The sequence below is a fragment of the Ailuropoda melanoleuca genome, chromosome 16 (genome assembly GCF_002007445.2).
Source record: "Ailuropoda melanoleuca isolate Jingjing chromosome 16, ASM200744v2, whole genome shotgun sequence".
In the NCBI taxonomy this organism is placed as follows: Eukaryota; Metazoa; Chordata; class Mammalia; order Carnivora; family Ursidae; genus Ailuropoda; species Ailuropoda melanoleuca.
In genome coordinates this window covers 362,778-378,991 of record NC_048233.1, presented here as the reverse complement: position 1 = coordinate 378,991, position 16,214 = coordinate 362,778, and the positions used below count along the sequence as shown (strand labels likewise).

General features: G+C 49.2%; 1 protein-coding gene across 13 annotated transcripts in view; it reads right to left on the bottom strand.

Annotated features, from left to right (window-relative positions):
• Positions 1-2,434: 2,434 nt before the first annotated feature.
• Positions 2,435-16,214, bottom strand: part of MICAL3 (microtubule associated monooxygenase, calponin and LIM domain containing 3) — a 276,533-nt gene continuing 262,753 nt past the window's right edge. For all 13 annotated transcript variants that reach the window (XM_034646041.1, XM_034646042.1, XM_034646043.1 and 10 more), the window contains 3 exons: positions 5,657-5,756; positions 5,421-5,494; positions 2,435-5,323 (listed from right to left, as the gene is read on the bottom strand). In XM_034646041.1, coding sequence (XP_034501932.1) covers positions 5,139-5,323; positions 5,421-5,494; positions 5,657-5,756 — 359 coding nt within the window. In that variant the 3' untranslated portion in view covers positions 2,435-5,138. The remainder of the gene's footprint in view (positions 5,324-5,420; positions 5,495-5,656; positions 5,757-16,214) is intronic.

Below are 16,214 nucleotides of genomic sequence, written 5' to 3'. Positions count from 1 at the left end.
CCCTTTCCTTACCACTCTCATGGGTGGACACGGACGCCAGCAACCTCCTCATTTCGCAAGTTGTGTGAGGCAGCCCCACACCTGCCCTGGGCACTCCAAATGACTCTTGCCCCGGAGCTGGGGGAATGCTCCATCTGCCTACTCTGGAGACTGTCTCGTACAATTGTAGGCTTCCAGGCACCAGGCTGTTTATTGTTACAAGATCCTCAACTTGGATCCTGCCTCAGCCTGGAGCCTGGACCACCACCAGAGCTGTTCCCTCCTGGGTCCAAAGGCTTAAATTCAGTCTACTTTAGAGCTAGATGTCCACTCTGTTTCAGAAAGGCCATGCTGACCATGAAAAGAAAGGTGCTTATGTGTGTGTGCACACGAGCATGAATGTGCATGCATTGCGGGACGCTGTCACCTCTTCCATATTTGTCTTGGTTACAGGTGTCTTCTCAGGCAGAGGCAGCTGGCACACATGGCCTACCCACAGAAGCCAGGACTCCGGATTCCCTGTTTAAGCCCCACCTGCAAGAAGACCTCAGGGCAGGGGACACAAGGAGTGGGGCTGTCACTAACTGCTACCTGGTGAAGTTCAGCAGCGACAGGTGGTCCATCTGGGAGCATCCGTGAAAGGCCTTTGTGACCCTGGGCACCTGATCTAATAGGCTCCTTGGTTTAGAGTACAAGGTGCAGCTCTGGCTCCCTGGGCTGATGTCTCACTGGGGCATAATCCACCTTACAGGATGGTTTCTTACCCTCTTCGCTGAACGTTGCTGGGAGGGGATCTTCCGAGCAGGTAACACACGAGGAGGGAGTGAGTCTCCATAAGTGGGCCAATCTGGCCAGCTCGTCTAAAATAAAATGGCACATTCTCTCCATTTGCCATTTTTCACTCTGATTCCTAAGAAGGGACCAGGAAAATTCAGGGTTCAGGAGGGATTTCAGAGCCATAAGACATGATAGTTTCTTGGAAGGAAGGAGGGTATATGCTTCTGAGGCGGCACTTACGTGGGGGCTTGGGCAGTCTTCCTTTCTGGTTACCTGCCTAAAAACAGCAATCATCCTTTCTTGCCACCCGAGGCTGCTGTGAACTGCGGCCAAATCCTGCCTGTTTCTAGCTCTAGTCAAAGCCAGCCCCTTTGAGGAACAAAAGGTGACAGAGATCAGCACAGGTGACTACCAAACTCCAGTCTTTCCCAACAGGCACGCACCATAGCCACAGAATGTTCACTCGAGCTAGTTATATTTTTTCTGCCTGAGATGTCCATGTTTGTGTCAGAGAGTTCCCTTTCTTCTTTCTGGGACAGCTGGCAATAACGCTGAAAGGCTCTGGGAACCAGCTTCCATGGCAGTGACCTCTAGGCTGGGCAACACTCACCCATCCAGTGCCATTTTTTCTTTCCCTGCGGCCATTACTGCTCCGGAGGGAGCCATGTGCCTTTGGGATTAGTTCTGTGGGCAATGACAACATCATCACATCAAGGGAGGGGAAAAGAGCTGGAATGTGTCTCCATTTGGAGACAAACCCAAGAGGCTTCTTGTAGCAAAGAGAGAACAGTTGGCCAGGATTATTCCCTTCAATCTCCTGGGGATGATTCCAGTCCAAAGAAGGGTGATATCATCTCTCCAAGACCCTATGCTGAACGTACTTGTGGACATGGACACATCTAAGTGATTTAGGCCTGGAGGCTGCAGACCCCATGACCAGGGCTCCCTGGTCAGCTGTTTCAAAGGACAGAGGCCAGGGTGGCACGGAAGCAGAGCTGGCAAGGAAGGCTGCCAGGAGCACAGGATCACTCCGACTTGAAGAATCTCGCTTTCACAGAACACGTTTCTTCTCTTCAAGAGGGTACTGGGGCATGGTTTTGAAGAAACCATACTAAGTTGTTTTAGGCATTTTCTCAAATGATAGCAGTTGATGGCTGAGCCAGGATAATATGAAGTTGTGTTCTTTAAACAAGCTTGTATACACACCCATGCATATGCCAGACATCTAAATGACTTGCGTGGATACCATCTACCTGAAAAAGGCAAGTGGTGGAATGTGAAAATGCACCCTGGCTCATTGAAAGTCTGGTAAAATGACTTAAGAAATACACTCTGTATTTCTTTGAAAAACGTTTATTGCGCATAAAATGGCCCATTCCCCTTTGCAGCTCAGTTATTACCACCTTTCAAATTTTTTTTCTTTGAACTCTATCTCCTCCCCCACTGAAAAATTTCTTCTCTTTTGGAAGGATAAAGAATAGTCTATCATTGCTGGTCAAAAGCATCTGGAGGATGGTTTCTGGGGGCAAAGGCCCAATGATATTACCCGAGCAGGGTTAGAACCCCACATGGAGTCCCTCAGACTCAGGAGTGGAGGTGCCTGCCGCCTTCCCTCTGGTGTTGTGGAACTGGGTGCCCACTGTATTGGCCTTGTACACACGCAAGCACTGGCATTTCATTTCCCGTGTCCCCTGCTTTCAAGGGGACTTAAATCTCGGGAAGAACAGTTGCCTGGAGCTGCATGAATTTCCAGAGTTGGAAAACATTTCATGCAGCATGTCACCAGGGTATTAAAATAAATTGCAAACTAGTGGTTATAAAATGGGAGCTTTAAAAGAAAGGTGCCCTACTAGAGTCGAAGTCTAACACCGTCGGGAGTGGAGAACTGGGGCACATGTTGGAGGCTTGCAGATTCTGGAAGCTTCTCTGCAAAGTCTTCAGTCCCCTTTCTAGTAACCACAGGCCACAGTGTGTGCTTCTGAAGGACGACCGGGTGTTGCCCAGCCAGCAGCAAGGGCACACGGTCCCGTGTGGTGCTCCAGCTATGTTAGGGCTCCTTACAGCCTATTGCTTTGGTCGCGTCCCGGACCCGCCACGGTGCCAGCGCTGCCTTGTTCTGGGGTCCACGGGAGCGACGAGGGATGGAGGTGGCTAGTTACGGCGGCATTCGAGAGGCGAAGAGGGTTAGGGACAAGGCCACACAGGCAAGGAAGGTCCTGTCTCAAGTCCAATTTTACTGGAAGGTTGAGGTTTAAAGAGAGAATCCAGAACACCCTCCTCTTGCCTTTTTAAGAAAGAGAAGAAACAAGGACACTCTGCCTCGTCAGAAAACAGAAGTGAAGGAGTCAGAGCTGCGACGGCGGCTAGCAGCACACCCCCTGCATTTCCACAGGGGAGAGATGGCAGCTTTCGGACAGGGTGAAGAGTAAGACAGGTTCTCTGTTCCTTTGTACTAGGAATGAAGGTTCAAGTTGAGGCATGGTGGGGCTCCCCATGGAAATCCCAAGGTCAGCACAGACACCTGACCTAGGCTGCCCTGAAGAGCTGCCAGGCCTCTCTTCGCCCTACACTGGCCCCTCTCCACCAGAAGTCTGCCGGAGGACCCTTCCGGATTGGCCCAGCACGGACAGGCAGCCTCCCTCTTTTTGTCAACTCTGTGGATGCCCCACCAAATTTTCTCAGACCGTGGTTCTGTGAGCTGTACATTGCCAGTTAAACTATGAGAAATGAGCAGTTCGGCTCAAGGAGCCAGTTACATGGTGCTCATTACCCCTTGCCTTCCCATGAAGATTGGGGTGCAGAGGAGGTTCAGGATGGAGTTAACTGTGAGAGACCAACCTAAATTCCAATACTTGCATCTCTATCTGGTTGGATCTGAGGCTGGGCCGAGGGAATTCTCATCAGCCAGATGGATTACAAGGTCCATACAGTGCCAGCCTGGAAAAGGGCTTACCTTTAATAATAAACGTGCTGTGGGGAGGTGAAACCCTGGCACCAAAATGGAGGAAAAAAACGGGTTCTGCAGAGCCAGGGTTCAACAGGGAGAGGCGAGTGGCATCTGTGCCCTTTGGCCTGGCTGCAAACAGTGCTGAAATGTACCCTTGACAAATGAATGGTGCAGACACAAAGTTTGGTACCACAGTGAGGGCGGGCCAGGTGGAGGAGGAGGGGCCGGACTCAAAGTACAGGAGGGGACAGGAGAGCCAGGACCAAGAACCCATGCAGGGGTCTCAATTGCTCCCTGATGCCAACTGCATCAGCAACACTCTGTAGAAGGCTAATAAATAGATGGCTAGAACAGGGTTCAGTCAGTTCAGGACAGGACCGTGTAGGAGGATGCGGCAGACACCCCCATCACTCCTACACCAGGTGCCAAGCGATCAGTGTCTCTAGTAAAGGTATAAAAATGAAGTTACTTCTTTTCAAGTATTAAAAAATAAGTTAATTGACAAAAAGGGTCCGAAGCGGCTGAGCGTCTTGCTAGGCTGACAGCTTCATCTCAATGTGCAAACACAGGAAAAACGTCAGGGAAAAAGATAATCTCCCACCCGACGTGAAGCGCCAGACGGTAACAACGCCTGTCTGTCAACTGGGGGCTAGAAATGTAGGCCTCCTCCTGTCCCCCAGAGTCAGTATTTTCCAGTGTCAAAATTGTTGTGAAGTCAAAGCAGAATGCAGCAATCCATAGGCCTCAGGCCACAGCCAGAGAGAGGCATGGGGCACTTGGCCACGAGGGTCCAGTGTGTGGTGCAGGGGGCCGGGGAGCAGACCCCTCCTGGGTCCTCCTTACTTGCATCATGAATTTGGGAGCCAGCCCATCTCCAGCTTCCCCTGCGATGCTGGGTAGGCGCTGACCTGCTGGCCACTGCCCCCCCTCCCAGGGCTTGATTCACATCATGCCCCCCTGCGGTGTCCTCTTCGTTTCTTTGGTGGTGCTTCAGGAAGCATGAAGAAGATCGCTGCCCCTTCCACTCCGTGGAGGTGCACACTGGTGGCTGTGGTTTGATGGAGAGGGAGCAGCTTCCTTCTCTTGTCTCCTCTTGTGGAAGGAGGAGCACCAGCCACTGTGTGTCCTCAGGGAGCGAGCGGGTTTTCTTTTTTCCCACATCACATGTCAAATGCTCCGTATCCCTCTCTCTCTGGAGCAGGAAGTCAGGGTGGGCCTCTTCCAAGGAGGCTGAGCCACCTCAGATAATTGTCTTCACCTGGGGTTACCCCAGAGCACAGACACTTGACCCACTTTTCAAGAGGCACATAGACATTTGCGTGTAAACTCCCAGGAGGTGCCAGGCCTTCTGAGATCTTTCATCCGGGTGGTTTGGGAGAACCCAGCCTGGGTCAGGCGGATGCCACAGACCAGCCAGCCAGAGCACGGGTAGAGCTCAGGACCAGTTCAGGCTGAAGCCCTTGGACAGCATGACGGCCTCCAGGTCCTTGTCCTCTTCTTTTTCCCGGAGTCGCTGCTCCTCGAGCAGGGCCACAAGGGCGTCTCTCTGCTCCACCACGTCCAGCATCTCATTCAAGATCTTCTTCTCCTCTGACAACTCCTCTTCAGTTTTCAGGTGATCTGGGCAGCGGCCGAAGACATTAGGTCTATAGGGCCAGGAGGCAGCGGGCCCATGCCCAGCTTTCCCAGGTGCCCTCCAGCCCTGTTCCCCCCTTACCTTCCACCGCCATCCGCTCCCGAAGTTCCTGCTGTAGTCGGCTCTGCCGGTCTTCCAGTTCCAGCTCCCGGGCACTGGGATTGGGGGCAGGGGGAGGAGAGAGGGAGACAAGCACGGTGACTTAGGGACCGTATTTCCTCATCCACTAAATTAGGAAGCAGCTGTGCTCCTGCTGTGACAGGTACTGAGCTGACGCCCCACCCCCCTTTGCTGGGACCCAACCGAAGGCCACTCACAAAATCATCAGCTCCGACTCGTAGCGCACCATGGCATTTTTCTCTTGAACCAACTTGAACCACTCCTGCATCAGCTTGGGGTCATCTTTCTTGCCCATGCCTGCCAAGAGAGAGGGTGCGTCAGGCACAGCAAGTATCTGCTGTCTACCCCGGCCAGCAGGAGTCATCACACAGGGGCAAATGTGCAAAGAGAGCCGAGCAGGATGCTGCCGGAACACTCCCAAGCCAGGTCCAAAGTTTGCCTACAGCCATTGAAGGGGGCACCATGCCCCAGAGCCTAACAGAGTCTGTGCTCTCCACCTGCCCTTCCTTGGCCCAGTCCACACCCCCTCAGGAACCTGGTCACAGCCTGTTTGGACCCCTCCTGCTCAACGGTTTGCTCTTGGTAGGTCTGAAGTGCTTTGCCCTCCTTTTTTCTTTTTTTTTCCCACTCATTTCATATCTGTTTGGTACTTGCTAGGTACTAGGTCTGCTTTTAAGAAAACCAGTCTCGTGAACCAGGCAAATGCAAACTTATAAACTGCACTTACCCCTCCTTTGAAGTTACCCTCACTGACCCAGCTCTTTCCTGGGCTACTGCCCCTGTCTGGACCACTGGTACTGATGCCTCCCCATTTCTTTAGCTCTCAATCAGGGAGATGGCTTTTCTCAAATTGTGGCCTTATGAGGCTTCCTGACAAACACTCTCCCAAGGAATCCTGCATGGTTCATGCAGTACCTTCCAGGATAGCTGTTAGGCTTCTCACCAAGGGCAGAGAGAGAACACCAGCAGACCCTAGACACTATTAAATAAGGCAGTGCCCTTTGCTCTGACCCACCCCCAGCAGCAGTTTCTGGGGCTGGTGCTCTGTACTAACACAAGGCTGATAACTGAATCTCCATCAGGGGCAGCCTGACCCTGCTGGGCTTAACTGAGGTAGGAGAACAGAAGGAAGAACTTTCCAATGAATCAAACCACCCAAGGAGAGAAGAAACTCCTTTTCCTTGGAGCACAAAGAAGCTCATGGCAATAGTGTGGTCCTGCCTAAAGAAAAAGACAGACTCTATCAGTGGTCTTCAATATTTTTGGATTCCAAACCATTCCAAGAATCTCAGGAAATCTAGCGACTCTCTTCCTAGAAAAATACATGTCTACATGTCCAATAATTTTATATAGAACTTCAGGGTATTCGTGGGCTCCCTGAAGTTCACCCGTGGGCCCCAGGTTAAGAGGCATTGGACTGGGAGATCTTTTAAAGTGCCTTCCATTTTATGACTCACTTGGCTGGACGTCCTATCCTGGTGAAGACCAGACCCAGAAAAATATGGAATATACCCTCAGGTGGGCCAACGCTCCTCTATCAAGCTCCTTACTCACTTTTCCTACATTCTTCCCACCTGACTTCCTTGCACACTTTTCAAAGACAACTCTATTTCTGCTGTGTTGTTTGCTTGACACGCAGGAGGCCCAAGCCAGTTAGTCTTTCAACGGGGGCCACACTCTGGAGAGGCAGAAATGAACAGCACTCACAGAAGTGGAGGTTAGTGTATGCACAGTGCCTGGGTGCACGTGCAGCTGTGCTCCCAAGGTGGAGGCCTGTCCCTGAGTCCTACTCTGCAAGACAGAAAGTCCCTCCTGACTAGCTGAGCCTGCCTCTGTGGAGTGCTGGAGTGTCTGGGGACGTAAGCTCTCCTTACCCGACCCGATAGACTTGGTCCCTTGGCTTTTAGAGCAGCGCACAAGTCAGTTCCATGCATTCCTTTCTGAGCGTCTCTGCACAGTGTGCCCACATGGCATGGAAGATGGAGCCCTGAGGCATGCAAGCTGTCCAGCGCGGCAAGCTGGGAATGCACTGGGAAGTCTCTCCCTCCTTCCCGCCTCCCCATGAGCAAGGACAAAAATTCCACTGGGAGACATCTGAACACTGCTCATGAGCTATGGTAGAGACGGTTCACAGCTGATGAGCAAAGGTATATGGCGGGGTGGGTGAAAGTCAAATGTGAGTGCCATGAAGAGCAGAGTTAAGAGGTTAGCAAGGGTTAGTCATGACCACACTCCCCTTTCCCCTTCCCACATGCCTTTTCAACAACAATCCTATCACCACAACAGATTTCAAATCAGACAAACTGAAAAAAAAAAACCAAACACACACACACACACACTCAGCAAGACACAGGGTAGAGAAGTTTGCATTTAGTGGTTTTTTTTTTTTTTGAAAAGAACTTGGGGGCATTTGTGTAGACCAGTCTTTGTAAGGACAGTATTCCTCGACTCCACCAATACAAATCTCTGCCACAGGTAGGAGGTTCCTCACCTGTGTGTCCCCTCTATCTGCTCGATTTGAGTCTGAGAAGTCCCACCATGAAAGGTGGACAATGTCATGGGATGCTCCTGAAAGGCCTGTACCTGGAGGCTCTCTGGTTTCCCTCTGTACCCAGTCCTCCCCGAGACAGTCAAAGGGATACTGTACCTTGTAAGAAACTGCCACATACTCATGGAATTTTGTAACAAGGCTATTGAGTGTCAGAGAAAAAGAGAGAAATAGCTTGGTTTTGGGTCCCTGTTTGACTAGTGTTGCTATGACCCCTGAGAGGCAGTGGGGATGAGGTTGGGGGAGTTACGTTACCTTCCTGGACACAGCAAGGGCAGAAGGAGAGAGGTCTACGCCGTGGAGTCCCGCCACTGGGCTCAACTTCAAAAAGGACCAAACAAGGAAAAGGAGGAGGAGGAGTCGAAGAAAGACAAAAAGGAAGAGGAGGAAAAGGAGGAGGAAGAGGAGTTTGGAAGTGGAGAGGGACAGGGAGAAGGTGAAATAAAAAACACGCAGAGGACAAAAAGCATAAGAAGTGAGAAAGGAACAACAGGAGGAAAAGAAAAAAATACAAGAAATGGAAAAGCAGAAACAAGGGAAACAAAGTCTACAAATGAATTAAGTCCTTTTTTCAGCACGGAAACTGAACAAGGGCAGACCCAGGCACTGGGCATGCGGCTTAGAAAAGGAACGCACATGTTCCCTGGTGATGGCGGGCGGCTTTGGGGGTGAGCAGGCTGCTCCTTCTTCCTCTGTTCCTTACTGCGAGGGTGGTGACATTTGGATATCATCATATGGTGGCCTTTGGGTTTTGGGTTTCCTCCTCAAAAATGCCCAAAGCCCCTGGGACTGGTCTGCCTACCTCTGTGGAACAGTCCATTATTAAATATGTGCCCAGTACTGCTTCTAGGTTTGCAGGTGATAACTTCAGGTCACCAACCAAACCCGTGTGAAATATCCTAAGCTGTCACCACAGACACATGCGCTCACGTACAACTAGCCTTGGATAAGTCTAAGGGGTGAGGAGGGGTCTGCGACCACTGGACTACCAGGCCCACAGAAAGCAGCTCTCAGCATACGGAGGCAGTGCCTCCGTCTGGGGATGGGTTTCCAGGGCCGGCTCTACAGTGCTCTGAATTCTGAGCCAGGACAAACTGAGGGAAACATATCCACACAGAGGCGACTTCCCCCAGTCCAAATCATAGACTCCCCCAGGTACCAGAGAGAGCCAACCACCCTCTTTTCTTCTGCCCTTCCATCTCCAGAGAGGGCTCTAACGGCACAGCTTGGGGAAGGCTGTCACACTTTGGACTGGAAGACCAAAAGGGGTGAGCTGACAGGACATATCGAAAACTCACAGTAACAATGCTGGTTAGAGTCATGGACCGGGCAACTGAGAGAAGACAGGGCGCAGAGAGACATGTCTAAGACTTAGGGAGACCTGATAGTTACTCAGGGAGAGGGAAAGGAGCCCAGCAAGGGACCATCACAGAACCACTGGGGAACACACAGGAGACACAGGCTCAGAGAAATGGCCTCAGGACTGTAGGGAGCAGGGGCAGTTTTAGGATTGGAACAGGGTTTAAGAAATAGCTCTGTTTTAGTCAACAGGAAGGCCCAATACACAAGCTATTGGTTGAGGGGCCCTTCTGCTTTGCAAACGCAAGTGCCACATTTTCCCTTCTTTTTAACCCTTTGGTGTTCATCATAGTGCTTTGTGCACAGTGAATCTGGTATTGGGTAAAACTTAAAACTAAAGCCAGAGGCTTGTTGGTGGGTGTGCACGTGTGTGTGCCATGTTGACTACATCCAGGGTTCTAAACAGACATGACTGTGATCAGCTGATGCGCTGGGGGAGGGGAGAAGGGCTCCTTTCTCTGCTTAGAACTGATCCACATTCAACCTTCCTTGTTTCAAGTGTAGACTCTATGCTGGTGCTCAGAATACCTGGATAAATAAAACGATGTCAACGAACAATCTCTGCTGCTTCCTGGTACTGACGTTACGTGCAAACAGTCTGGTGCGGAGTGCAATGGAGTCCACAGTCATTAGCAAGGGACAGTGACATGATACACAACCAATACAACTGAGCCCATGTACGTGCACGTATGTTTGGAAATGTGTTTCTACTTTCTGGATATCACAAAATACAACTTTTAGTTCCTTTTATGTAGACCACATCCTCATACACCGTTTCCAATACAGAAGACAATACGAGATAACAGGATATTCAGAACAGAAATTAGAAAATGAAATTAGTAAAGAGGACATCAGGGAAAGCAAGTGTTAAAAATAGTGTAAAAAAAAAAAAAGAGAGAGAAGGCATTGCCATAGTAATAGACAGAGGCAGAATGAGAATGGGCCACTCCTCTGAGAGGAGCTGGCTGAGCAAACAGGACACCTGGTTATGACTCTCTTCTCCAAACTTTCCTTCAGAGTCTAAGTAGTAATGTATACTACTTTTATAATCAGAAAAAAACACCCAATTAATATTGTTTTAAAAATAAGAAATCAAGGGGAAAAAAATCAGTTAAGCGAGGGGAGTTCCACCCGGACTTGAATCTGAAATGAGCATGTAAGGGAAGCAGAGAGGTGCTGATTTCGAGTGTAATTTCTTTGCCTTTTTTGGAGATGTGAGAAATAGATGATTTGGTCCACTAGTTCTAAGAGCAAAGATGTCGTCAAGCTTATGGCAAATACAAGTCTTTAAAACTTTTATTATGATTATTTTAAAATGCTAGGGTGATAGGTTTCTGTGTCTTTTCAACGGGCACCACAGTGGTCACTTATCCAACTATTCCTGTGTCCCCTGGACTTCAGTCAGCCTACGTCTGAGCAAACCCAGAATTTGGTCCTGGTTGGAGGCTTCTCACCAGCAGGCCTACTCTCTCACCCTGGACTGCTCCGTCTGCCTTCAAGACGCTGCAAGCTCACCTGCCCCGCCTTCCACCTTGGCAGCAAATTGAACGTCTTCCTCTGCCACGGCACTTCCTTTTGCAATGTGACCGCCGTTGGCCCCCTTGACGTGGGGGCAGCTGAGATGGGTCACTGAATTTTGAAAAGCAGCACAACATCAGATTCAATGTGCTGCATGTAATAAGCATGAATCGTGCTTTCATTTCAAAACATTCTCACAGGTATTATTTCATCTGAGCCTTACCCTGCTCCTGGATGGCTACCTGGCCAGGTGTACCAGCTCTGTTTTCAAATGAGGGATCTGAGGCTCCAAGCGGTTAAATGTGGCACAGCCTGACTAAAGCCCACATCTTCCTCTCCCATTCTGAACTAAGAGTTCGTCTGCCCTCTTGAGAGGGCCCACAAAGGCTCGAGGCAAATCTCATGAATGGTAGCTCCTTGAAGCAGCCAGAAGAGGAGTCACACATATACCCTACTCAGAAGGCCAGGCCTGGGAAGGTGGCAGCATTAGCCCTTCCTTCCATTATTCTGCAGAGACAATAAGTGACCTTGCTGGGCACAGGGTGAAGCAAGGACCTGAATCCTAGGTTGGGGGTGTTCCCCACACTATCACTTGGCTCTGACCTGCCTGGACACCTCACTCTAGGCCCTGCCTCTCACGTGGCCCAGGGCTGGTCTGGGAGCAAGTTTGTAGGCCAGTCTCAAGGATTCCTGGACAAAATAAAAGGGATGTTCAGGTCTGGTCTGGAGCTGAGAAACAGCTGTGGGCACCTGCCTCCTCCCAGGTACTGCTCTCTTCCCACTACACACCAGGCTCCCAGTTCCTGTTGTTGGACAAAGGAGCCCTCTCCTCAGGCAGGTACTGCTCTCTTCCCACTACACAGGCTCCCAGTTCCTGTGGTTGGACAAAGGAGCCCTCGCCTCAGGCAGGTACTGCTCTCTTCCCACTACACAGGCTCCCAGTTCCTGTGGTTGGACAAAGGAGCCCTCGCATCAGGCTTAAAGCTTTAGTCTCTACCGACAGTGCCTGGTTGACCAAGGGAAGGGTCTAGACAGAGGGGCTAGGGAGAACTCTAGATTCCAGAAGTACCAACCTGGAATGCTGCACTTCCCCATGGAACCATGGGTATGTTCTAGAATGTCATAGCCTAGTACTGTGCACTAGAGACATTATGAGGAAAGTGGGCTTTTTATAAGCTGAGCTACCACCTGTAACTGCATTTTCATAGGAAAAGGCAGAATTCCAAATAATCAGCTCATAAACATCATAGAAATATTACCCTTTTATAGGCTCAAAATTGCTCCTCCATCCCAACACCTTCCGTTTTGATACACTGTAGCTTGTTTCATGTATAAAAATCCATAAAGTAGCCCTGGGTTAGATTACTTCCTTTCCAGCCACATTTTTTGGAAAATCCCACATAAAGGAAGGGGTTCTTTTTCACTTCCTTTTGGCCTCTGAACAAGAGGCTCCAAGGTGTCGTGGGCAGGACGCAGGAACGCTTATGTCTCAGTCATGGTTCGTGGTTCCGTTTTCCTGCCACAGTAGCTCTGGGCCCGTCTCTGCGGGCTGGCCTGGGCAGGGGCTCTCGTTTCTCACTGTTTTTGGCAGTAACGCCACTCTGTTTGCTGACAGCTGATCCAGTACTGCAGCAGTCACTTTTTATACAGTTCATTCTTACAGATACTAGCAGAATGTGGTTTAACCTTTCGCAAGGAACATCAGGGGCATTACCTTTCATGTCCAAGCTCAATCTACCAGATTAAACTCACAGAAAGCCACAAGCCCAGGACTGGAGAATTTCTTGGTGATTCAGGTGTAAGGAGTGAGACTTTCATTGATTTTCTTTTCTGTGTAGTTCAGGTTATGTAGCCTGAAGCAAGGGAAGATTGACCAGATGTTCTGCTGCCTGTTCTGACTCCTCAGTATCAATGCCATGCTCCTGACTTGAGGCAGCCTTTGCACTGCAGGGCTGAGGCACCCAATCCCAAACCCAGGGGGAATCGAGTTGGCTGGTTTGCAACGTTGGTGAGTGGTAAGCAGGCATTGTGAGAAGGCGAAAGGTTTCTGGTCTAGAAGGCCCAGTCTACATACACAGACAGGGCTGAGATGTGCCTTGTGTTATAAAAACTCAGTGTAGAATGGATCTCTAGATTGGGGAATAAATGAAGCCCCCCCCAAGAAAAGGAAAAAAAGCATGTAAGAATGGATATCCAACACATACATGTGCAAACACACACACACATACACACACACATTAGAATGCTGGATTTGAAATCTTAGGAATTTCAAAGTTCCTAAGCAAACACAGAGCAAGGCTAATAATGCTCAGACCAAACAAGCAAATAAAAAATGTACCAGCATCAAATGAAGGCAAGCAAACAGAGGAGGAAAGGAGGGAAGTGAGCAGGCCTGGGCTAGGCCTCCGTGTGCCTCTACCCTAACTCACCAGCAACAATGAAAGACCACTTTTCAGTCCTTTCTGTTATATTTCTAAACCATTCATGTTCTTTCAATTTCCCTTTGAGACATCCAAATCAGGTGGGGAAATCTTCAAACACGAGAAATTAGGTATATATTTTTAATTGAAAGTTCTTTTGAAGAGAGACCATTTTTATCTGAAGATTTCCAGTCATCTATCTGTCCTAGTGCAACAAAACGTGGTGGGTGGACCAATTAGGGAGAGTCTGCTCAGTGTCCAGGGAAGAAAGGGGAAGGGGAGTGAGGTCACTTGGGGACAGTTCCTCTCTGGTCCAGGGTTCATTGTGTGTTCTTCTAATGGTGTCTTTTGAAATCACAAGATTGAACTATGTGAAGAAGAGATCTTTATTTTTTATACTCTGTGGCTCAAAAAAAAAAAAAAGACTTTTTTTTTCTTTTTGAAAAGAGAGACTGTGCATGTGCATGCGAGGGTGGGGAAGGGCAGAGGGCAACGGGGGGAGCTTAAGCAGGCTCTATGCCCAGCAAGGAGCCCAATGTGGGGCTTGACCTCACAACTCTGAGATCATGAGCTGAGCTGAAATCAAGAACTGGACACTAAACCGACTGAGCCACCCAGATGGCCTAAAAAGAGACTTTTAATATAGGTCTGCAGCCTTAAAATAGTTAGCTGAGAGCCACTGAAAGACCCTACTAAAGCAATACAGTTTACTGGGCAGAATGCGGGGCAGGGATCAGGAGTCTGGACTCCTCGGAGCACAGTACGGAATTTTCAACACCTGGGCACTGCTTGGAGCTTTGTCTCACCCACTTGAGAACTAAGATCAGTGTTGGGCTCAGCAACGGGGTTGCCCTGTGGCCTTCTGGGGATGCAAGAGTAGAGAAGCAATCAGGCTCTACAATTCAGGCACCAGATTTCAAAAGGGCAACCCCCCTCCCCCAATAATGAATATTACCAAGTATTCTGGGAATGAAGCATTAGCAGAGACTGAAAAGGGACCTAATTCTGGCATCTGTTTTCCTCTTGGAGCTGGGCAGGAACAAGGGCCAGAGGGCCCTTGCTCTGTGCCTGGGGTACAAATTACTGCCTTCAGAATGGATGATTCTTTCCTGCTTTGTTGGCTGGACAGTAACAGCCTCTATGTGGTGAATGGAACCATAGAGAAGTCTAAATTTAACACTGAAATCATAATGAGTTGGCAAAAGAGGAAGTGATGAGTTGACGAGACCCAAGTAGCAGGGGCTAGAAGGTATTTGATGGTGGGGTATTTTATAAGGCAGAAGACGCCTGGGGTTTCTTTTTTCTCTTTATTCCCTTTTTCCCTGAAATTTGTTGGAATTCTAAACCTGAGAGGCTAGTAGCTATCGAGCCAAGGACAGAGAACTGAGAACAGCCAAGTACATTTCATCACTCAAGCATGGGGCTAAAGAAAACAAAACTAGGCACATGAGGCGATCAGCATGGCAACAGGATCTTGAGCTGGACGGAAGGTGAATATAACTGTAAAGAAATGGGTTTTGACAGTTCTTTCCAGGAGCTTTTAAATTAATGAGAATCTCTTTCATACATTGGAGATTCCTTTAAGATTGACATAAACATCCTCCCTCCACCCCAGGGCATGTTAGAAGGAGACGGGAAAGGAGTTGAGGATATTAGACAGGAAATGGGATTTGTTAATTGGAACGCAAGCATCAGCCCTTTTACAGCATCAATGGCCTTGAGTATGGAAGTCCCTGAATACACCAGAAGCTCTGGCCACTGAAGGGATTTGCAGAGGGGTGGGAATCTGTGGCAACCTGGGGACGGAAAACAGAGCAGAGATGAGCAACAACCCAACCCACCTGAGGCCAAGAGCCTGTTCCCTTACTGCTCGAGGTACTCTAAGAATATGGTACTGTCATACAGTAGGAATCACAGAATTATGCCCTTTATTTGTATATGAATGGGCCACAAAGTGCCTCTTAAAAGGATGGGATTATGGCCAAAAATGACAGAGAATAATCTTTGCTAGTTCTTCTGTTTTAAGACCACTTCTAGGCAAGGAGCCTACCAGGGGAGGTGAAGAGGTCAGACTGCCCATCCAAGGATGCAGGAGCTCCGAGAAGGAGCCCGAGTCTCCCCTGGTTAACCTCACGAGCAGCTGCTTGGCACTCCTCTTGAGAAAACTGCCCAAAGTCTAGAAATGAGACTAGTGGATTCATTATTACTCTAATCTAACACAAATGGTGAGCTCCGTAGAGCCAGTACATCAAAATCTTGAATTTCTTTAAGGTAGTGGTTCTCCTGCGTTAGAGGGCATGAGAATCATCTGGAAGGTTTGTTAGCACACAGATAACCAGACCTCACCTCTAGAGTTTCTGATTCAGAAGATCTGGGATAGGGCTGGGGAATTTGCATTTCTAGAAAGCTCCCAAGTAATGCTGCTGATGCTGCTGGTCCAGAGCCCCACTCTGAGAACCACTGCCTTAGACTTTTCCTATCTTCATTGAAAAGAATTGCAAAGTAAGTTCCCTGACACAGCAAGGAAGGAGGGACATTACTATAGGCATCTGTCAACACAGCCTCAAGTTCAGTGAATTTGGACAGAAATCACAACTGACACTGTTCCCATGCACTTGGATCTTTTAGGGGAAACATGAACACATCCTAATGAAAACAGGTAAAGCTGAGTTCTTTATGTGTTTGGTTCTTAAGTGTTACTGGCAGGAAGATTCCTAGTGGAATGAGAATGAGATCAGGGCAGAGGTCACGTTTCGGAGGGTGGGCAGACAGAGAGAGAGAGAGAGGAGAATGAGCGCATGTGAGTGCATGTGCATGTGTGTTACTGTCAGACAACTAAACGGTATTAGAGGGACCAGGACGCAGACGTGATACGGATGGGTAAGGGCAGGTGAACTTTTATCATGAAAA